The 22,692-nt window shown below is 54.1% G+C and overlaps 1 protein-coding gene across 1 annotated transcript; it reads left to right on the top strand.

The window, feature by feature from the left end:
* Positions 1-237: 237 nt before the first annotated feature.
* TGFB3 (transforming growth factor beta 3) lies at positions 238-21,847 on the top strand. The gene is made up of 8 exons (XM_037145222.2): positions 238-688; positions 947-2,155; positions 9,522-9,685; positions 9,946-10,075; positions 15,182-15,289; positions 17,212-17,383; positions 19,470-19,623; positions 20,693-21,847. Exons 2-8 carry the CDS (start codon positions 1,816-1,818, stop codon positions 20,849-20,851), a joined length of 1,227 nt encoding a protein of 408 aa, XP_037001117.1. The 5' UTR covers positions 238-688; positions 947-1,815; the 3' UTR covers positions 20,852-21,847.
* The last annotated feature ends 845 nt before the right edge of the window (positions 21,848-22,692 follow it).

The raw sequence follows: 22,692 nt of genomic DNA, 5'->3' as shown, positions 1-22,692 counted from the left end.
CTTGTGTCCTTCTGCCCCTCCCGAAGTTCTCTCTCCGGGAGCCCATCTGCAGCCTGAAGCCCTCCCGGCCTTCCCAGCTCCGACTGGCTGAGCCTCTGTCACTGGCGGTCTCGCCTCGCCAGAGGGCACCCTCGATCTGCCGGAAAACGCCATTTTCAGCGCCCCTGGAGCATCTCCAAGCTTCAGCAAAGCTGCCTGACTCCAAGCTTGTCAATGAAGAATCCGGGCCAGGATGGCCGCGGAGCTGGACCCAGCTACTCCGAGCCTGCTCCAACCCCGAGCGCCACCCTCCAGCGAGGGCGGCACGGCCGCTGCCCAGGCCCCGCGCTCCCGACCCTGCCCAAGGCTCGGCCTGGCCCGGGAGGGGGCGGCCAGGGAGGCAGCCCAAGACCAGCCCAGCAGAGGACGGACTGACAGCTGTGGAGAGGGAGAAGGAGTTGCGGGAGAGGAGGGAGGGGATTCACCGGAGTAACTTTCCAGAAAAACAGTCAACGTGTAGCAGGAGTGACTCCAAGAGGAGGAAAAAAGTTCAGTTACCACGTCGAAAGAGAGGACTCGCAAAGTATTTTTCAAACGGGCTCGGCTTTTCCTGCGCCTGGTTAACACATTAAAACGGTGCAGCAAAAAGAGGCTGCGTGCGCTGGTCCCTCCCTCCCCCACCCCGGACCAGAGACGTCATCGGAGGGAGGTATAAAATTTCAGCAGAGAGAAATAGAGAAAGCAGTGTGTGTGCATGTGTGTGTGTGTGAGAGCGAGAGGGAGAGGGAGAGAGAAGCAGGAGGCAGAGAAAGGGAGGGAAGACGAAAGCCAAGTCCGAGGGAATGAGCAAGGGAGGCGAGAGATAGGGGAAGAAGCATGCGAAAGAAGGAAAAACAGCTTTCCGGAGCAGGCGTGCAGTGAGCTGGCTTCTATTTTATTTTTCTTCTCCTTTTTTATTTTTTAAAAGGGAAGCAGGGAACAGAAGCGATGGCCGAGGGAGAAGACAAGCCGAGGTGCTGGTGACCCTGGGCGTCCAAGTGGATTGTTGGGGCTGCTCTACAGGGGCCTGTCCTCTCTGCCTTCCAGTCGCACATAACCCCACATCCCAGCCAAGGAAGACAAGAGGCAGCGTGAACAAAGTCATTTAGAAAGGCCCCAAGGAAGTGTAAACCAAAGAGAAAGCATGAATGGTGTGCCTGAGAGACAAGTGTGTCCTCCGCTGCCCCCACCTTTAGCTGGCTGTCAGCGGCCCAGCCCGGCCTCTCCCCACCTACTCACTGGTGATCTGAAATTTTTTTAAGCATTTTTTTTCCTCTTCTTTTCCATTCTCTTTTCTTATTCTCCTTCAGGGCAAGGCAAGGATTCTGATTTTGGGACCCAAGCCATGGTCCTTCTGCTCCTTCTTTAAAAAACCCACTTTCTCCCCATCGCCGAGCCGCCTTTGGCAATATCAGATATCTGCTCTATTTATTTTTACCTAAGGAAAAACTCCAGCTCCCTTCTTACTCCCAGCTGCCTTGCCACCCCTCTCAGCCCTCTGCCTGCCTTCCACCTGGCCTGCTGGGAGTCAGAGCCCAGCAGAACCTGTTGAGACACATGGAGAAGAAACCCAGAGCTGCAAGGCACACAGTCGGCTTCTTCGCGCTCAGGGCTGCCAGCGCTTCCTGGAAGTCCTGAAGCTCTCGCAGTGCAGTGAGTTCATGCACCTTCTTGCCAAGCCTCAGTCTTCGGGATCTAGGGAGGCCGCCTGGTTTTCCTCCCTCCTTCTGCACGTCTGCTGGGGTCTCCCCCTCGCCAGGCCTCACAGCCCCCCTGGCCTCTCCCCCGGGCTCGCACATGAAGATGCACTTGCAAAGGGCTCTGGTGGTCCTGGCCCTGCTGAACTTTGCCACAGTCAGCGTCTCTCTGTCCACTTGCACCACCTTGGACTTCAGCCACATCAAGAAGAAGAGGGTGGAAGCCATTAGGGGACAGATCTTGAGCAAACTCAGGCTCACTAGTCCCCCTGAGCCATCGGTGATGACCCATGTCCCCTACCAGATCCTGGCCCTTTACAACAGCACCCGGGAGCTGCTGGAGGAGAGGGAGGACGGCTGCACTCAGGAAAACACCGAGTGGGAGTACTATGCCAAAGAAATCCATAAATTCGACATGATCCAGGGGCTGGCGGAACACAGTAAGTCCAAATTCTCACTGGCGTGTCTGCTCTGGAGGGTCTGACCTGGAGCAGGGAGTTCCACCGAGGGGGGCCTGGCAGTGGCCACCCAGCGGGGCGCCCCGGGTTCACCCAGACCGCGGCTTAGGAGGTGCATTGGGACTGGGCGTGTGGGTGGAGAGGGAGACAAGGCCATTCTGGTCGGACCAGGCCACTTCTGGGCGGCCAGGAGCCCCGGGCTGAGTGGCTCGCTGAAATCGCATCACATCCTTGACCGATTTTAATTCGGAATTGCGTGTTGTTGTCCCGTTAACATGCGTGCTCTTGCACATGCGAGCCAGTAGGTGACTGTAGGCATATAGGTGCCATAAAGGGGCAGGGCCAGCTCTCTGTCAAGCCCTACAGTGTCACGAATCTGGAGACCTCCGTCTCCTCCCTCCTTTTCACAGCTCACAATGGCACATCTCTGGTTCCGCTTTTCCAGTTGTTGGGAAGAAGAGTACCTGCCCCAAATTAATGTATGTCAAGCTTTTGAATCCCAGGCAAGAGGCATCTTCTTGCCCTCTGGGTCCTTCCCTCTCCACCACACACGTGACCCACGTGAGCTATGGGCACGGGGGAGGGGCACGCACCTCTCTTCACAAGTACACGTGTGTTAGGGCAATGTATAGTCTGGATTTGTACAGTAGACAGATTCGTGTTCTCCAAATGGGTGTCTTCCGGGCCTGTGGGCGCAGGGAAGGCAGGGTCGTGGCTCTCGTCGACGTGCAGTTGTGTGCTGGCGGCCCTTTTGTGTCTGCGTGTCACGGGAAGAGTGGGTGGGAGGTGTGGCTGCGGGTGCAGAGGGGACGTGTGTCTGGGAGTATGTCCTCCCAGGAGGCTCTGTCTGTGCTGAGGAGCTGGGAGGCTTCTGAGCGAGACGTCTGTGTGTTTGTACACGTGTGGAAGTCATGTGTATTTACTGAAAAGGGATTTTAAAAACTTCAACATGAGAGAGAGAGATTTGGCAGATGTTGAGAGACTGACAGCCCAGGAAGGAGGAATGTGAGCCAGGGACTCTGGGCGCAGCTCTGTTTGCTTTTCCTACCAGCAGGTGTCCTCAACACCCCACTCCCTCGCTCCCTCGGCCAGGCTCACCTGGGAGGGGGGCAGTTCCCGAACTGGGGGCTGGGTGGCAGGATGGAGCAGACAGGGTGAGGGTGGTCAGCAGGAGGGAGCTGCAGGGGTGGAAGGGAACCTGGCTAGAGAAAAGGAGTGGACGGCTGATGGGTGGACCACTCTGGCCGAAGGTGCAAAAGGCCCCAGTGGGGGCTGGCCCACACCAGGCCCAGGAGCCGGCAATTCCTGGCCAGGGGTTCCCACTCTCGTGTCCTGTGGCTGCCAGGAACGCCCTGCCTTAGGATGTGGCTACTGTGTGGGGTGAGGCTGGAGGACAAGGCAGAACTAGTGTTCCCTGCCCAGGGCCCTCTGGGGCAGACTGACTCAGGGCCTGCCAGGGGTCCACCTTTCCCAGACACACCGGTAGCTGGATGGCTAAATCTCCAACCCCCTGGGCACCCATGAAGGGAGGAGGTACCGGCCATAGACTTTGAGGAAAGTGGAAAGCTAAGGCCAGCAGGAGAGGTCTGAGGGGAGCCTAGGGCAAGAGGGAAGCACTGGGACCTTAATGATCCAGGTCAGGAGGCGGAGCCCCAGGGAGGAGCAATTGTGAGTCACCAGGGCCCAGCCAGGCTGGACTCCCCAGCCAAGAGTGAATGAGCCAGAGAGGTGCCAGGGCACACAGGTGCCAGTGGACCTCCATCTTGTGCAGACCCCGGGCACAAAGAGTGGACAGCCTTGGGGAAGCCAGGGCAGGGCTGAGCAGCTCCAGGACCGTGAAACTAGCAGGCAGTGGGTTGTCCCTGGGGCCAGGGAGCTGTGGTCAGGCAGGGAACGGACCTACTGAGCACAGTGCTGCCCTGGCGAGGGGGCAGGGCCCAGTGGGACAAGGCAATGCCAAGGAGGCGGGCAGGTGCACACAGGAAGCAGGCCGAGACTCTCTGCAGCTGTTGGAGGTGACACAGAGGCTGAGCAGACATGGCCTGGGCCCGCCCTGCAGCTGGTCAGGTGCTGAGCCAGGCCTGCAGAGGCAGCCGCACAAGGCACGCTACTTATAAAGGAGGCAGTGGGCAGATGGAAACGCCCAACAGATGCAGAGCAGGAGCACAGAGCCCTCATCAGAGGCTTGGGGCCAGGGAAGCCTGTCCTGAGCTCGTGCAGGCTGGTGGGGCGCTGGATCTGGGGTGGGACTCCAACAGGGTCTCCGGGCCAGAGCTTCTGCTGAGAGGGGGTGAGATAACATTCTCTCCCAAATTCTGTCACTCTCGGCACCCTCCTGTGCCCAGGGAACAGGCACTGGGAGGGAAGTGGAGCTGGAGCAGGTGGCGGTAGTGCCTGGAGAGCAGAGCGCGGGAAGGAATCATGCCCTGGAGTGCAGAATAGGGACACCAAGGTGAGAGTAGAGGGCCGGGCCACCCCTGGCTCTGCCGAGTCACGCAGGTACCCTGATTTCCCTGTTTAATGGACGAAGGGACATTCTCGCATCAGTGGAGTGATTTGCCTCCAAAGAGCAGGGACTCTAATTTAGTGCTCCTGCCTGCGAAGCAATCTCTGATTAGCCCCCGTGCAAATGTGCAGGTGGCACATCCCGAGTCCTACCTTTAACCTTTGTGCTCCAATAGAATTTTGATCAACAGCGAGTTGGACCAAGCAGGAGGGGTTAGGAACTATTCCCTTAGCAACCCCCCCGGGGCAGATTGTAGAATGATAACCAGGTGCCTTCTTTCTTAGATCAGCCTATTTTTATGGCCCGAGCTTGACACAGCCACAAAACGTTTGCCCACATTCAGCAAAAGGGGTTTTTTGTTTGTTTGTTTTTCTCTAACGAAGAATCTCAAGCAGACACACCACACAGAATTGGGCAGTCCGTCTCGCTGAGCCTTGGTTTCCTCATCTGTGAAGTCAGAGATCATCTCTAAGGTCCTTTTGAGCTGAAACAATTTTGTGGTTACATCTGGGATGAGTCAACATAGTCTCTTCAGGGGAGTGAAGGCAAGACTGTAATCCCTTTTATGACTCCTGGATTTTGCTGTGGGAAGCAGGCTGAGGCTTTCTATGACCCACGTGGGAGGGAAGACACTGCGTTTTCAGTTCCTCTGTCATCCTTATTGTCGAGATATGACCAGGGTGGTATCACCTTATCTCCTGGCTATAATTACCTGTGTCTGGCAGGAGACCGTCATTTCATCAGAGGGTGGTGCTAGGACAACCAGCAAACCCAGAGTTCCTGAGAACGCTGGATATTTTAGCCTTTCTTCCTCCCCCACCCCGGCTGTGACATTTAGATTTTGTTCATTCTGAAAATTAAAACACATATGGAGAGAACTCATTGGTTCTGGAGCCAGTGCCCGGTGCCGCCCAGCCAGCCAGTGTTTGTCCAAGTGTTCCGGAGGCCAGGGAAATGTGGACGCTGGATCCCGGGGCCCCAGCCCGCCCTCAGGATCTCTGGGCATTGAGACCTGGGGAATCTGTCTTTTCAACAAGCTGCCTGTTGCTTTTTAAACTCACTGAAGCTAAAGACTCAGTGAGCCAGGGCCAAACCTTTCCTCAGAGGGGCTGCGAATCCGAGTGCCTGCAGAGTCCGGGCAGCGGCAGCGGATGCAAATGACCCCGGAGAACAGCCACGGCGCAAGCGCCTTGGCGCGCTGCTCAGGACTCTTGGCCGCAGGTCATGGAGAGAATAGGGCGTGTAGGGAAGGCTGGTGGGGGGACCTGGAGAACACATGCCCCGTTGAAAAGGGGGCACCCGCTCCGCTGGTTTCCGAGGTTAGGACGATGGGTCCCGCTTGACTAGATTGCACCATCTCCTGGAGCGGCAGAAAGTCCGGATCTTTCCGTGCACTTTCCCAACTTTTAACACTAGCGTAAAATATTCAGGGTCTTCTAATGCAAAATTCTCAAAAAAGATGCCTCGGCCAAACAACATGGCTAATGCATTTAAAGGTTAATCCATTTAAAGGTTAAACCATTAAAGCTGTGGTTTCTCAAACTCCCAGAACATCTGGAAGCCATGGCACCCTGTACCGAGCACTATAAACTGTCATTCTCAACCTTGGCTGCATATTAGAATCATCTGGAAATCTTAAAAAAAAAAAGCAAGCGAGCTCTGGGTCCGCCCACAGGCCAGTGCAGGGAGCATCTGCAGTGCGGAGCGGGCCAGGCCGCATCTGTCTGTAAAGCTCTCCAGGTGATTCTACGGCCCAGCGGGGCGAAGCAGCCCAGCCGCCCGATGCAGGTGGTCCCGCCGCTGGAAGCTCCAGGGCTTTTCCCAGCAGAGACGACTCGTACCGGCAAAGGCACGTCTGTGAGCCCAGGGGTCGAAAACACTGGGAATGGCATGGTCTGAACATGGTCAGCTGTTTCCAGGCTTTTCCATGAATATTCTACATAAATTGGTTTTGCTTGTTTAAAAAAGAGAAAATGGCAGCCATCAATCTATATATTTTGTGTGTAATGGAAAAAGTTGGTCATAATTTAATTTGTAAAGGTCAACAACCCTCTAGTCCTGCTCTCAATAATACTAGTGTTCTGCAGAAGCAGGGCTTGGCCATGAACCTGACTGGGAATGGGTGCTTGTCTGAGGCACAGGTCGGTATTCGTGGGTCCACTTCATGGAATCCTGCCCCATTTTGGTGGTGAAACCGTCCCTCCACTAGATGATCTCTGGGGTCATCTCCAACTTCCAGCCTCTGCTTCAATAAAGGCCCTCAGAAGACCTGGGTTCAAATCCCACACCTGCCAGCTACTAGCTGAGTGACCTTGTGAAAGTCATTTCCTGACACTCACTTTGGTCATTTGTAAAATGGTAAATTTTCTTATTCTCATTCTCCTGAAGGATTGTTGGAGGGTCAAGTGAGTTAATTAAAGTTCTTAACGAAGTGGAAGGGTATATTATTAGATTTTGGTGACTTATTTACACTCTTATTCCACAAATCATTTACAACACCATTACTATTCAGTGCATTTAATTGCCAAGACAATGGTCACATTCTCTTTCCTCTCCTAGGACATTCTTTTTACGTCAGTAACGACTATGTCTGTGCTTTGCGTATTAGGGTCCGTAGGTCCATGGGTGGCCCTCCGGACGTCAGTTTCTTCCTCTGAACGGGGTCGCACTAGATGACCCCTGACATCCCTACGAGCTGTTAGAGTCTGTAGATCCCAGTGATTAAAAAAAAAAAAAAAAAAAAAGATCCTTCTCACCTCCTTCTTGAAATCTCCTTGAATTCCCACTCGGATATCTGTTCCCTTGAAGTTTGGGAACAGATATCTGACTGACGGGCTGAAAGAAACCAAGGAGGGACAGTCACCCACGTCTTGAAGACTCCCCAAGCTCCCTGCTCCCCCCACCCCCTCCTGGCCGCCCGTGGCCTTGACCCTCCTCCCTGGCACGTGCCCTTTACTGTGACCCTCTCCCTGTCTGGAGTGATGCGCGCGTGGCACTGATGCCCTCCCTCCCTCCCTCCCTCTTTCAGCAGTCACTGGAGGTGCCATTATCGCCGCAGCCATTTGATGACGGCTCCTTCGAGAACCAAGGATGTCAGTGCTCGAGAGGGTGTGCAGTCCGAGTGGCCCCTCCACGTCCAGAGGGCCACACACCCTCACACTTAGGAACTGAATCGCCATCGCGATTCCTTTTGGGTTCTGTCCGAGACGGTTCAGGGGATAGTTGGCAGTCTTTGTCTTTCAAAGCCAGTTATCAATCAGGGCTTCATTAGCAGGCATTCACACATTTGTTTGCCTAACATCTGTTCCATTAATTCTCGAAGAGCCAGTGTCAGGTCCCCCAGATGGCACTTTCCAGAAACGCTCACTCACCCCTTTGCTGAAGATCAGTAGCGCGTTTGCCTGTCTCCAGGCCTCTGATCCTTCCCGCCTCGTCCGTGACTTCCGACTTCCGAAGCCGCCCCTCGGGTGATTATGAGCTCATTCCAGCCCTGGCCATTATGTGTGGAATCCGGGTCTCTGAGCTTGAGTTTCAAGTTCTGTCTATTGTTACCATTTGTGTAGAAAGTTTTCCTCTGGGTGTTAATGCTGCTCAGATCTTGAGGTTGTAAAGTGCCCGGGAGAAAAGACAAAGATCTTTCCTTCATCGGGCTCCGGGGTAGGAAAGAACATGTGCTGCCTTCTGTCACAGGGACAGGGACGAAGGGCCAGTGGGGTGTCGGAGGCTGGCATAGCACATGCTGTGGAGGAAAGAAACCCTCAGAGAGAAAGGAGCCCTGGTGAGGAGCCAGCTCTGGCCGCAGGGACATCTAAACGCCTGTGGGTCTGCCAGGCTCGAGATGTAAGCTTTTTGCCAGACGAGCGCAGCCTCGTTGGGGCTGTGACGTGGTGTCCATCATGTCACTGAACTGCTCGGACCCTTTCCAGGGCTCCCTACTGTCGATGGGATAAAACCTGACCCCTCTGTCTGACATTTCCACCTCCCTGCGGTGGCCCCCAATCTTGACCTCATCTCATCTGTTCCAGCCTGGCCGCTTGGGGGCGCTCTTACTCACCTTGAGTTTCCTCCCCACCCTGCCTTAGTTTCCGGCAGTCCTTCCTATGTGACTTTTCTTTCCTCGCCATCCCCGAACCCTTTCCTCCTGCTGCACCCAGCTCAAATACCTCCTCTTCCACGAAGTGCTCTCTGCTTTCTTCCGCGTCCAATCTCTTTGCAGCAGCTCCTGGACTTCTTCGAAAGCCCTCAGCACTTTCCCTCTGGCCCCGTTGCTTGGGCCCATGTATCAGCAACCTTCCCTGTAGGTCAGTCTCCCAGAAGGCAGGGGCCGTTATCTCTTCACTTGCTTTTGGCGTCAGCACTGCCCTTGCACATCGTATTTGCTCAGCACACATCCGGTACGTGAATGACGGCCTGCGTGAGCAATCGCGTGAATGAAGGAACCCAATAGCCGTGAGATGATTAAACTGCCAGGGGGAACGCCTGAGGTCTTTTGAGAATCTGTCTTTTCTAAAAGAGTAGGAGAAGCCGGCCTGGCGAGCCTGTTGGGGTTGGTGAGGAGGCAGCAGGGAGATCACGGCTGATCACAGTCAGTGGCCCGCAGTTGAGTGGCCGGTCTTTGTGCCATGCGCTGGGGCTCTGCAGTCTCTTTGCTCCTCTCTCATGTCTGTGTGTGATTCCGGGGCCACCACGGATCTTCTTCCTATCTCCACTTTTAGGTCGGAGCCGTCCAGCCTCTGGAGAGATCACAGGTGGGACCTTGGCCCCTTGGCGAGTGCCCGTTGGCATCGGCCGCTCCCGTGGGTCCCACTCACACTGTGCCTCCCCCGCTGCCTTGTTTCCTAGATGAGCTGGCCGTCTGCCCCAAAGGAATCACCTCCAAGGTCTTCCGCTTCAACGTGTCCTCTGTGGAGAAAAATGGCACCAACCTGTTCCGAGCAGAATTCCGGGTCTTGCGGGTGCCCAACCCCAGCTCCAAGCGCAACGAGCAGAGGATCGAGCTCTTCCAGGTGAGCCCCTCCCCGAACAGAAACCAGCTGGGAAGTCCAGCTCCGTTGCCATATCGGGCCTCTACTCCGCACAGGGCTTGGCGGGCCTGGGTGTGAATGCTGCCTTTCTAGGGTCTGTGTCCACGTGTCACTAAGAGGATTAAGTTGACTAAAGAGCTCGAAGGTCATTCAGAAGCTCTGCGTTTCCTCTTGCCCCCCTCACCTGCCGTCCGGCGCTGTGGCATAGCTTGTGGGCACTTACTCCTTTCTCTGCCCTGTAGATACTCCGGCCAGATGAGCACATTGCCAAACAACGCTATATTGGTGGCAAGAACCTGCCCACACGAGGCACCGCCGAGTGGCTGTCTTTCGATGTCACTGAAACCGTGCGTGAATGGCTCTCGAGAAGAGGTAGGGTGACTCTCAGAATGAGCACTTGGGATGGAACCTGGGCTCCCTCGGTCCTTCACGAAACGGAGGGAAGAAGACAGAAGTAGGGGAGTCACAGATCTGGGGTTAAAGTCTAGCTTTGTCACTGACTCTCTGGGTGTCCTTCATTCATTCACTCAACTGTTGTTTATTAAATGCTCACTCCAAGCCACGTCCTGGATCTAGCAGTGAACAAGACAGATAAGTCCCCGGATTGTACTGGGCTTTTGTTCTGGCGGGAGAGACACGTAATGAATAAGCGTCCTGCCGAACAAGAAGTTCAGAGAGTGATAAGTACCAGGAAGAACAGAAAGCAGGCGATGTGATAATGACATTGGAAACTCCGGGAGGGTCTCTGTGAGGAGGGAATTTGTGTGCTGAGACCCAAGTGATGACAAGGCCAGCCTGCTCAAGTCAGGATGAAGGGATGTTCTGAGCAAAGGAAACAGCAAGGCCCAGGCCCCAGGTGGGGACCAGCTTGATTTGCTTGAGCAGCCGCAACCAGACTGGCGTGGCTGGAGCCCAGGGAGCTGGGGGTCAGAGGGCAGCTGGGGCCATGTGGTTTTGAACCTGTCAGGCCACAGTCAGGTTTAAGGACTTATTCCAAGTGTGATGAGACATCTTAGGAGGGTTCTAAGCAGGGCTGGGGTTACGGGGCGAGGTGATTTGTTTTACACCCCATTCTGGTTGCCACAAGGTCAAGGGACGAGGCGGGAACACCAGGGTGGGCCTTGCAGCAGCCGGATGAGAGCAGCAGGGGCTTCAGCCAGGGCAGAAGCGGCGGGTTTGGAGGTGATGCGGATTTCTTCTGTATTTTGGAGGGAAAGCCAGTAGGACGGGTGGATTGTGTGTGGGGTGTGAGGACACGAGAGGAGTCTAGCTGGCCCCAAGGGACTGAACACCCAGGTGGTAACACTCACTAACACTGGAAAGACTGGGAGAAGACCACGTTCGGGGAAGGTTCTGTTTTGGCTGATTAAGCTTGAAAGACCTGGTAGCCACCTGAGTAGAGCTGGTCGTAGACAGAGCACGCGTAACACGCCCCAAACACCTCTCCCACTCGCTGTTTCCTTCCCCAGGAAGTAAGGTGCAGAATGGTTCCTTCCCTTTCATTCTGATCCACGACAGTAAACTTTGGTTGGGTCAGATAAGGAAACTGAGGCCCAGAGATGTTAAGAGATCCGACCAAGGCCCCGCAGCCTGGGTGGGAACTGGAGTCTCCCGACCGGCTGTCATGGTGCCTGGGACACTGCGCCTCGCTATTTCTGCGCCTGGTGGCAGCGCCTGACCCATCCCGCTCAGTGGGCAGGCGGACCTGTGGTGGCCCCGTGCTCCTGCTGTCTCTCTGTGAAGAGATCCCTGCTGCTGCCAGCTGCCTCGGAGCCACAGCCCACGCATGGACTGAGCGCCGGGGCCCCTGGGGCAGGGGGGTCCTTTCTTGTCCTTGGTGTTTTAGAAAACTGGGGGTCAAAGCTCTAAGACAGAGAATGCTAATGGCTTGGCCTACACATTGCTCTCAGTGTTTTTAATTAACTGTATCGTGGTGACACTGGTTAATAGGATCACAAAGGTTTCCAGTGTACGTTCCATGTCACTAGACCTGTATGTTGCTCAGTGTGCCCACCGCCTCGAGTCGGACCGCCTTCCATCAGCTCACATTAGGCTCCCCTCCCCGCCTCACCCTGCCACTTTCAATTCGACCAGGGGTCAACAGTTGGTGGTTTGTTTTATTAAAGTCAGAAGATTTCACATAAAACCTAGACTTCTGGCTTTTCCTGAAAAATTGTAAGATTTCCTGGAAACGATCCATTGGAGATAAAGAGTCGCCACCCCTTGAGGAGGGGCCACGCTTTCTTCATGTCCCTGAGGCCCCGCCGTTCCCCAGTGACCCCCAGGAGTGAGGCTGGCAGTCCCCACTGAGCGTGAGATGCTGGTTGCTTTGCCCACTTACAGAACCTGCCGGGCTCTGTAGGCAGCCGAGTTTGCAAGTCCCCACCTAAGGGACGTTACCTAATGGCTAAGGTGGCAGATCGTGGGCTGGAGGCACCCTGCCTGAACTCCAAGGGTGCCGGGCCATTCCTTCCTCTCTCCCTTGCCGAGCTCGGAGGCAATAGCCTAGGAGGGCCCATGAGGATCTGCTGAGAGAGCAGCCCTGTTGGGGGTTCTGAGTCAGACCGCCCTCCGCCTGGAGCCCGACGTGGCTGGGGAGGGGCCGGGAAATTAATCTCCACTTCCCTGTCTGATTTTGATCAGCTCCACCTGGATTTCTTCGAGGCCCTGAGCACTTGAAGGAGTTCCTATTTTCACAGCTGCAGAACTCAATGAGCAGTTTGCATTCACAATGATTTCCATCCTTTTGGAGACATCAAAAAGATAATTTCGTAATAAAACCTATGGTCCCCCACCCACCTCCCCCACTGCTGCCAGTTCTGAGGTTTGTTCTCTCCCAGCAGATGCTGCCCGCGCCCTGCGCAGGGCAGTCACACACAGGCCCTCATGCAGAGCTCATGGCCTCTCCAGAGGCCCCACACAAGGCAGCGAATGGACTCCGAATGGAGTTGGTGGTGTGGACCAAAGAGGAAACTGAGTCACACATCTGGTCTTGCATTCATTTGGCAAACGTCTGCGTGCAAAAACCTACTGCGTGCCAGTTCCCAGACTGCCTTCTGGGTCCCGCAGCTGGCTGGAGCCCTCTCCAGGGCTCGGGTCCAGGGCCCTCATACCCCTGAGCTACTGCAGCGCCCCATCTGCGCTTCCTCTGTGTGCAGAGCCAGGCCTCCCCTAGAGGGCAGGGCACGGAGCACGCCCAGCACGCAGCCTGGCGGGGCACTGGGAAAACAGAACCGTTTTGCAACTCAGTGAGTGTGTGGGCAGCTTTCTTGCTTCCTTGGTGGTCTCAGTTGGCCTCTCTTTTCTCTCTTTGTCTCTTGACAATTAGGAGTGAGGCTCCGGCATCAAGCTGCCTGGGTTTGATTCTTGGCTCTACCAGGTCCTGGTTGAGTACCTTGGAAAAGCCATTTAATTTCCCTGAGCCTCAGTGTCCTCGGATCTGCATAATGAGGCACAATAACAGCTCCCACTTTGTAGGGTTATTATAAAGATGAAGTGAGTTCATGCAGGGAAGTCTTAGAGTGGCGCTTGCCACGCAGGAATGCTCAACAAATGTTGGCGAATCTTGTCATCACTCTCTGAGCTCTCTACCTAGACCGAGCCTGTTGGCCAAGCCAGGCCACCATCTCCCAGTTAACACCTGTCCCCTAACCCTAACTCCTCCCTACACATCCACCTGCACCTTGACGGTCTGCCTCACCCCACTGCAGGTCTCTCCCGGCCTACCTTCAACCCTGCTGGGTAACGGGAAGTATACGGTGTGTTATGTAGCCCATTTCAGCGGCTCCAGCTTCTTTCAGTTTCCTTACACCACGTATACCTCCCTTTCTATTCCCTTCTCGTTCTCTGGGTGGGGCTCAGGCCCCTTGTTATACGGTCCCTCTGAGCTGACTTCCTGGGACAGAAATCTTCAAGCTCAGCTGGTGTCAGCGTGTCCCAGAGGCTGTGCTCTGAGTTGGTGGAAAGACGGATTGAACTGGTTTTTACGGAGTAGGACTGGGGCCATCCAGGTCTGCCTGACCATGGCTAGCATCTCTAGGCGGGGGTCATTCTGTCCGTGAGAAGGATGCCGAGCAGGCCTGGACTCTGGAATTTTCCCTGATGGCACCAGAGTTCAGTAGGACTCCAGGTTGGGCCCAAGGCTGGGGGCTCACACAGACTTAGGGTGGCCTCAGAGACTGGACACCAGTCAGCTCTCTGAGACACTGGCCCTGAGCGCAGAGGGTTCCTCCTGCCGTGACCTTTCCTGCACCTGACCCCTGCTGCTCCCGGATTGGTAGAGAGGCCCTGATTGCGGGACCCACCAGAACTGACATGCTACCAGGTCTTCTCTGGTTTCCCTGCACAAAACTACTGGCTTCAGCTCGAATTTTTCACTTCTTTTTTTCTCCCCCTTTTTTCCTTCTACTTCATTCAGCCCCTTTTACTAATTTCCTTGCTTCCCCAGTCTTGGTTACCCAAACACCTGTTCCCCAGCTAATTGGAGAAAGGGCCAGAGCCAGCCCTCTCCCCCCGAACGTGAGCCACCAAACCCCTGCACGCACGTGTCCTCAGGCTCGTTCTCTCAGGCTGTTGTTTAGACTCTTGGCCACGGGCCTCTGCTGTGGCCTCTGGCCCGAGCTCCGGTGTCACAACCGTCTTCCTGAGCCGCTTGTTTCCCTCGGTGAGCCCTCCACGTTCCTGATGTCCCTGTTAAGGTGAACAAGGATTCCCAAAGAAGAAACCTCCAGGGAACTTTCACCTGCCCGTGTCCTTGCTCCTTAAGGAAAATATAGCCAAGTGTAGCTGTGGTTTTCACCTTGTGCCCTTTGGTTTCACCTTGTGCCCTATGGTTTTCACCTTGTGCTCTTTAGACCACTCTATCTACGTCTACAGCCTCAGCCCTGGTTGAAATGCTGGCCTCTTCCTCTTTGATTCTGCTGCTGGTTTGCAGCTGACCTTGCTCTGATGTTGCTCCTGACTTTCAACCCTACGGCTCAGGCTGGGCCACCTGCCTCCCATCCTGTGGCCCTCTGAGTTTGGGGCCTTCGAATCACTGCCTCTCTGCCCCAGATTTCTTCCATTTTCCCCTTTCCCTGGTCTCTTCTGGCCATTCTGCCTGGTCCCCTCCTCCGTGGCTTGAACACCTTCTCTCTCTTGTCAAGCACAGATGGTGTGACCACTCCGTCCTGCACCCTCATTCTTTTGCTTCCAAGTAGGGCAGGTGACGATTGTTCGCTAATACCGCCCTCTGAAAATGGATGAGTATCGCAGTTCTCCTTCCCGATCCCCCACTGGTTTACACCTCCAGGAGTACATGAAGGACGCCATTGGGAGCGGGAAGGGCCGCGCTCAGCCTCCCTTTCTGTCTGCTGGGCCCTCGGGACAGGTCCGCCCTGCCTGCGGCTGCAGAGGGGTCAGCACTGGCGACCCGGCGGTGGGCACACATCTCTGTCTCACAAAGAGCTTTTCTCAGCAACTCCGTGTCTTCTTTTGCAGAGTCCAACTTAGGCCTGGAAATCAGCATTCACTGTCCCTGTCACACCTTCCAGCCCAATGGAGACATCCTGGAAAACATTCACGAGGTGATGGAAATCAAATTCAAAGGTAACAATGTACATAGAACAGGGGACCCCTACCGGACCCCAGGGAAAGGAACCGGGCTCCCTCACAAGGGTGGCCAGCTGTGCTGTGCTTGAGTAATTCTGCTCCCGAGCAAGCGGTATGGCTTTCAGCTTCTGGGCGTGGAGAGCGCGTTAGCACTGGAAGGCAGCGCCAGGTTGGTCGGAGCAGTGAAATCCTGTAGGTGAGCCGAGCCATCACTCTGCGCCCAAGTCCCATGAATGAGAGGACCTCTTTCACGGGACTGCCGTGCAAATTAAGTGAGATAACAGGCATATCACACAGTGCCAGGAATGCTCAGCAAATGACAGCCATCCTTCCCTTCCCTAAAAGAAAAGAGCGGACATGAGTCTGAGGGTCCTGACCCCTGGGTCCGCCAGCAGTCACAGAGCCCACTGGCCCCTTGCCCAGAGGGCATCAGGGTTTGAATGACTGACCGCGTCAGGGCTCCGGGTGTTGGGTGGAGGTGGCTAGAAGTCGAGAGTCACTTCTGGTTTTCTGATGTGTTTCTAAGACGCTCAACCTAGGCAGTCTCTGGATTCAGGTTGTCATTTCCTGTCATGGTCCTGCTTTGGGTAACTGGGGCCCACCAGAGGCCAGGTGGAGTGTCAAGGTCACACCAACCAAGTCAAAGGAGCCTGAGGTCAGAGGCTTGTCTGGAAGAGTGTGGCCCTCTCATGGATCCCTGCCCCAGGCAGTCCTTTTACCAGCACTGGCTCTATTTCAGAGCCTTTAAACTTTTTTTTAGTTTATTTTTTATTTTAGGAGACAGGAGGGTAAGGGAGGGAGAAAGAGAAGGAGAGAAATATCGATCAGTTGCCTCTCATGTGCACCCTGACTGGGGTCCGAACCTGCAACCCACCCGTGTGCCCTGACCAGGAAGCGAACCCGTGACCTTTCACTTTGCGGGATGATGCCCAACCACGTGAGCCACCTGGGGCAGGGCCAGAGCCTTTTTTTTTCCTTTTTAAAGCCAAGCATCTGACATCCTAATTACAGAATCTCAGAACTCAGAAGATCTTTGGAATCCTTACTTAGAGGCCAGGTTAGGACAAAATCCTTCCACTTCAGATTTGCTCATAGCGATTTTCAGGAAGTGAAATTGGAAACCAGGCCTTGCGCTCATCTCACAGACCAGCGCCCTGGGTGAGGGCAAGGCCCTCTCCTGATTAATAATCAATCGCTCCCCCCCCCCCTGCGCCTGGCCTCAGGGGGGGATGGACGCGGCAGGCGGCTGTCACAAAACAGGCCTCCCCTTAGTTGAGACCCTTTCTAATTCAGTCTTCATTCCTTTCCTTTCCACATGACATAGCAGGTTTTCTTTCCAGAGTTTGTTTGCTAAGCTGTTTATCGTACACTTCGTTAGCTCATCTGAGTTTTTTTTTATAGTGAAAACATTGTTGAAACTGTTAAGTCCAATGAGAATGGTAACTATTATTATTCAGTCTCATGCCTCTGGCTTTCAATCAGGATTAGATTGTGACACCCTAAATGACAGCTGGGACTTCTGCACTCTCTTGGCCAATTCAGAATAAATGACAGTGGAAACTTCCATGCTATCTTGGCCAATTCAGATGATAAGAGGAAACTCTCACAGCCCTAAGGGATTCCTGAATTCCAGAATTTAAAACTCACCAGCCCAAGGGATGATAGGTAGCCGCCCAGTGAGAAAGGTGCTTCGTGGGTCCCTGCAGATCCCAGGAGCCTCTTGGGAAGGGCTCGCGCCCTTCCGGGAGATGAGCGCGTGTGGGAGTCACGAGGAACCCAACCAGGGGTGCCCTGCGGGTTCTTTTGGTAGCACCCTGCCCCCCAGTCTTTCCCATCCTTGCAGACCACACGGTCGCTCCTCCCGGGCAGTGATGGGGAGGGGTGAGAGAGCGGCCTCCACTCTGCCTTCCCTCCTGTAGGTGTGGACAGCGAGGACGATCATGGCCGTGGGGATCTGGGACGCCTCAGGAAGCAGAAGGACCACCACAACCCTCATCTAATCCTCATGATGATCCCCCCACACCGGCTTGACAATGGGGGCCAGGGCGGGCAGAGGAAGAAGCGGGCCCTGGACACCAATTACTGCTTTAGGTGAGCCTGGGCCCACTCAGGATCTGTGAATTCCCAAGACAACCTTGACTGTGTACCTACCATGGGGCTGCCCCCCCTACCAGCCCAAACCACACCCACCCAAGGGGCCCTGATGATATTCGCAGACATCTCCAGGGAAAGGGATTTCAAACCTTGTACAAATCGCAGTTGCTCCGGGAGCCCCGCAGATTTTCCAAGGCCCAGCTCCGCAAGGCCCTGGAGGAAGCACGTACGTCAGGAGGGGAGAGCCACTCAGATGGTTTGGATGGCGGGTCTCGGCTGAAACCTATGCACAGTCCTTGTGTTTTAAAGTACTCATGGGGGTGTCTGCGTGGCGGGGAGAGGCAGGCAGGAGTTTCCAGGAAAGAAGTGCTCAGTTCGCTGAGGAGGGTCCCAGGGTGCTGCTGGACAAGGGAAAACAGGGCAGCCTTCATTCGTAGGGGGAATCTGAGCTAGAGAAATGAGTGACCAAATTCAGATATAGTTAAGTAGCCACTATGAGGAGATGAAGAAAAAAAGAGCCTGTTCTCTTATTTAGTGATTTAGCTTCTTGTTTACAAAGGAGTGGCTGGGGAAGCACGCACAGTGATGCCTAAAAGGTAGGAAAAAACCACGTGCATGAGGTCTGACAGATTACGTGCTTAAGAATTAGGGGTTCCTCTGTAGATGCAGGAGAGGCTTCAGAAGGTATGGGGTTCGAGCCCTCGAGGACAACTGGGGTTTGGGTAGGTCGGGATCTTGGAGGGGGAGGCCCTTCTAGCGAAGGAAGGAGCATGAATGGGTCCATTTGGCTGGCTGGAGCTCGGGAGAATGGGGAAAGTTTTAGCTCTAAAACCATGTCTTATTAGGAATAGCCAAATGAAGGAGGGATGTTGAGCTTGGGGAACAGAGGAGATAGGAAAGGCATGTAGATTTGTTGTTCTGTGTGGCGCTAAATCAGTTAGGAATGAATGCTCTCAGCTGCAAGTTAACAGTGGCCTGACCGGCATGGGATTTCTTGTTCACAAGAAGCCAGCTGTAGCAGGCTCAGGCTCAGCCTGGCTGCTTAATTATGCCACAGGAGCACACGAGTTGTCTCTCTCTCTCTCCAGTCATGCTTAACATGTTGGCTTGCTTTTCCTTCTCTTGGTTACGGTCACAGTGACTAGAGAGCCACAGGGGTAGATGAGAAAGGGGGAGAGGCAGAGCCAGCAGGGCTCCTCTTCTGTCTGTAACTTTTATACAGAACGGAATATTTCTTGCCAGAATATGCCTGCATTCCCTCCATAATTCTATGTCTGGTCATTGCTGTTGTGTGACCACCCCCACCTGCAGGGAGCCCGGGAAAACAAGGAGCTGGTGGCCTGGACTCTATAATGGGATGCAGCAAGGGAGAAGGGGAGTCAGGAATGACAGCTGAACAGATAACAAAGAATGCCTGCCATGGTTCACTTGTGGAACTCACAAGAAGCCAGATTTGGGCCAACAGCTGCCTTGGAAGTGGCAAGTTCTAGGTCTCAGCAGGTCCTGAAGTGCAGACTAGCTGCCCACTTGAGAGCTATTGCCAAATGGATTTCTGCAGGTGACAGAATGGAAATGGCCTGATAATCACATTTGGGGTGGTCTAGGAATCATGAGTCTAATAGTAGAAGGAGAGGCCCCATTTTGCTTTGATGGCCTCAAGATTTAGTCCAAATAGTCATGTCCTACAGGACATGAGCTGCATGAACATAGCGCTCATTTCTGGTCAGACACACAGTAGGAAGGTCATAAAATCAACTTCAACTAAACTGCTCAGTTTCATGGGAAGCAATTTACGTGCCTGCTCTGATTCAAACGTAAAAGGGAACAGCCCCTGTTGCCTTTTTTCTCATCCCCATCATCTGTATCTGCCTGTTAAGTCTTTGGAATCATGGTCTTCAACACAGACAAGTCTTTTATAGCCTATACAGCTCAATGCACTTGAACCTGGGATCTCATTGATTAGACCACCTCTGATGATGACCAGGGAGGACCCCAAGTGCAAACACGAGGGCCATTTGTGAAGTCGTTGACAATGGTGGTTTGCTTTTGGGTTGGTTTTCTGTAGGTGTGTTTTGTGTTGCAGCAATGTGGAGGAGAACTGCTGTGTGCGCCCTCTCTACATCGACTTCCGCCAGGATCTGGGCTGGAAATGGGTCCACGAACCTAAGGGCTACTACGCCAACTTCTGCTCAGGCCCCTGCCCATACCTCCGAAGTGCAGACACAACCCACAGCAAGGTACGGGGTGGGGGTCGAGCAGCAGGGAGGTGGGGGTGGGGTTGGCCAGGCCACTGATTTGCGATGGTGCCTGAAGGACTGAACGGTGAATGAGCGAACAGTGAGCTGGAGTAAAACCCTGCTGGTGAAGGCTCTGATCCTGGCACCCTGGCCCAACTCTACTTGGGCACATTCTATCCTTCATAATTTCTTACATAGTTTCAACCAGACTTTTTTTCATTAATTTTTATGTTAGAGAGAGAAAGGGAGGTGGCAAACAGTTCGAGAGAAACATTTATTTGTTGTTCCACTGGTTTATGCATCCACTGGCTGATTCTTGTACACGCCCTGAGGAGGACTGAACCCACCACCTTGCTGTGTGGGGGTGATGCGCTCACCAACTGAAGGACCCAGCCAGACTTTTATTCACTGTCTAAAGCCTTTGTTAACAATCTGAAAATTAGCTGTCAGTCACCACCTTGTATGTCAGAAAGGTGTGCACATGGCTGGCAAGGAATGTGGGGGCAGAACAGCTCCTGCCATCAGTTAAAGAACCCTGGTCGGTCCTGCCCCTGCGTGTAGAGAAGTTACTTTGAAAGAAGATGTGTAGCATGCAGGAGCTAAATGGAACAACTGGAAGAAAAGAGGAGAGAGAGGGAGTCCATGACTCTGAAACCAGCTTGTCTTTCCCTGGAGGGGAATCAAAACCAGGGCAGTTGTTTAGGAAGCACGTTTCCTTAGATTAGAGCTCGTTATCACGGCATTTTGCCTGCCCCCCCCCCCCACCTGCACTCTGGCGATTACCACATGGCAGTGTTTGGGGAGAGCACTTCTCACCAAAGTAATCAGTTAGAGCCAGGAAGACCGATATAGCAGTGTTTTCTTAACAGAGAGAGAACTCCATTATCAATTGAAAGCCCCCCATTACCTGTGAACATGCTGAAGCCGCTAAACAAGTGTGGAAGGGCTGCCTCCTCCTCTGGGCGAACGTTTGCCACGCGCTCCTCTCTGGCGCAGCAGCCCCTGGAGCTGGTGCAGGCGCCAGGCCAGCAGGGGGCCTTCCCGACCTCTAATGCTGCCTCCTCCCCAGGTGCTGGGCCTGTACAACACCTTGAACCCTGAAGCGTCTGCCTCCCCATGCTGCGTGCCCCAAGACTTGGAGCCCTTGACTATCCTGTACTACGTCGGGAGGACCCCCAAGGTGGAACACCTCTCTAACATGGTGGTGAAGTCCTGTAAGTGCAGCTGAGACCCCCCTGCGACAGACAGAGGAGCGAGAACTGCCCGGCTGCCGCTCCTGGGGAGAGCACGGAAGCAACAGACCTCCCCCAGAGGCCCGGCGCCTGCGACCTGCAGCTTCAGGCAAAAGGCTGGGATGGAGGTTCCCTTCTGGAACATTTCTTTCTTGCTGGCTCTGAGAATCACTGTGGTAAGGAAAGTGTGGATTTGGTTAGAGGAAGGCTGGACTCTTCAGAACACACAGACTTTTCTGTGAGGTGGACAGAGGTGGTGGGGACAGAGGAAGAGGGATGGCAAGTTGACAAGTCATGCGGCAATGGGACTGGGGGCACCTGGGGAGGAGGAAAGGTAGAAAATGGCCAGGAGAGGACCAGACTGGAAAACACCTCTGATCCGAGGTCAGATTTGCTCAGCGCTGCCCCACACCTGCCCTAGGGAGTCTGGATTACACTACGCACGGCAAGCATTTCTCTTCAGATAGGTTACCCAGACATGGTCCCAGTGTCGTATCTCATACTGCCTGGGATGAAGGACAAATCGGTTGTTTTTGCGAACTGCCCTCTTGACATCAATCAGCATCAAGGATCGTTACAGGGAAAAGTCCAGGTAATGTAGGTCCAGGGCCCTCGGCTGTACTGGGCCCTATGGAAATGTCGAACTCAGAAGCAGAAGGTGAGGTTTACCCGCTCCTGTCTGCCCTCTGGGTGCTTCCTCTCGCCTTCTTCCTCAATCGTAAATACTTCCCCTTGGACACTTGGCTCGACACCTTCCAGGTCAGGGTACGCGTATCTGAGTGTGGGGTCTGTGCAGCCTCTGGGGCATTAGGGGCTCCCCCCCCCGTCCCCGAGACCCTGTGTCCACCTGGTGTTCCTGGAAGCAGGTGCGGTGCGTGGGCACGCGGGGGAGCTGCATGTGTGTGCCACGCGACAACTTGGCCCCAGACGCGTAGACTGAGGTATAAAGACAAATACAAATATTACTCTCAAAACCTTTGTATAAATAAATATTTTTGGGGAATCTTGGGTCATTTCATCTTTTGAAAAATTGTTTCTAGTAGGAACCTTATTCTAAGGTGTAAGTCTGACTTGATAAATATCCTCAGTTATCATTTTAATTTCATATCCATACCTGCTCACCAGAGGTAACTGGAATCTGGGGCAGAGAATCGCAAAGGTAAATACATTGCTTAGTGTGAATACCCTGGCCCACTGTGCTGCCCCCTGCCATCGGAGAAGATGGCACTGTCACTTGTGTTCCCTGCTTTCTTGAGGGCGTATTATTCTCAGACACACAGAGGAAGTGGCTCAAATTTGCAGAAGGTACAACATATGAATTTGACCTCCATTTAACTGTGGGCAAAACCACCAGGTGTGAACCTTTGCATGTAGAAACGTGTTAGTTTGCATGTTCACTATTAACAACCAACACCATCATTCTGACGATCTCATCTCACCTTCCAAGTCGGCTGAGAACTAGGGAGACTGGGCAGATGGCCTATGAATAAGAGGCCGATTCTGCTGTCAGGTTCGGCCTGGAAACAGCTCACCAGCAACCGCTGTCAGACAATGGGCCTCTTGCCAGGCATGTGGGAATGGGAGCGGGCAGGGGAAGCAGGTTCCAGAGCAATGCAGAATTCCACCCTGGTGCCAATCCCCCTGAAGTGGAGGCAGGACTCATCTGCAGTGAGTGAGGAGCCAGCCTCCCAGGAGACCCCAAAGAGCATGTTCATCTATGAAAGTCACTGTGCTACTGGTTAAAAAAAAAAAAAGTCTATTTGGAGCTAAAATTTGCAGGGCAAAGGATGGGTTCAAAACACATTGGAGCATGCGTACCTGGCTCCTTCTGGAGTTC

This window comes from Artibeus jamaicensis, unplaced genomic scaffold (genome assembly GCF_021234435.1).
Source record: "Artibeus jamaicensis isolate MK-2021 breed Jamaican fruit bat unplaced genomic scaffold, CSHL_Jam_final contig_851, whole genome shotgun sequence".
Classification (NCBI taxonomy): domain Eukaryota; kingdom Metazoa; phylum Chordata; class Mammalia; order Chiroptera; family Phyllostomidae; genus Artibeus; species Artibeus jamaicensis.
Note: the sequence above shows the minus strand (reverse complement) of the source record. Positions and strands in the feature narration are given on the sequence as shown.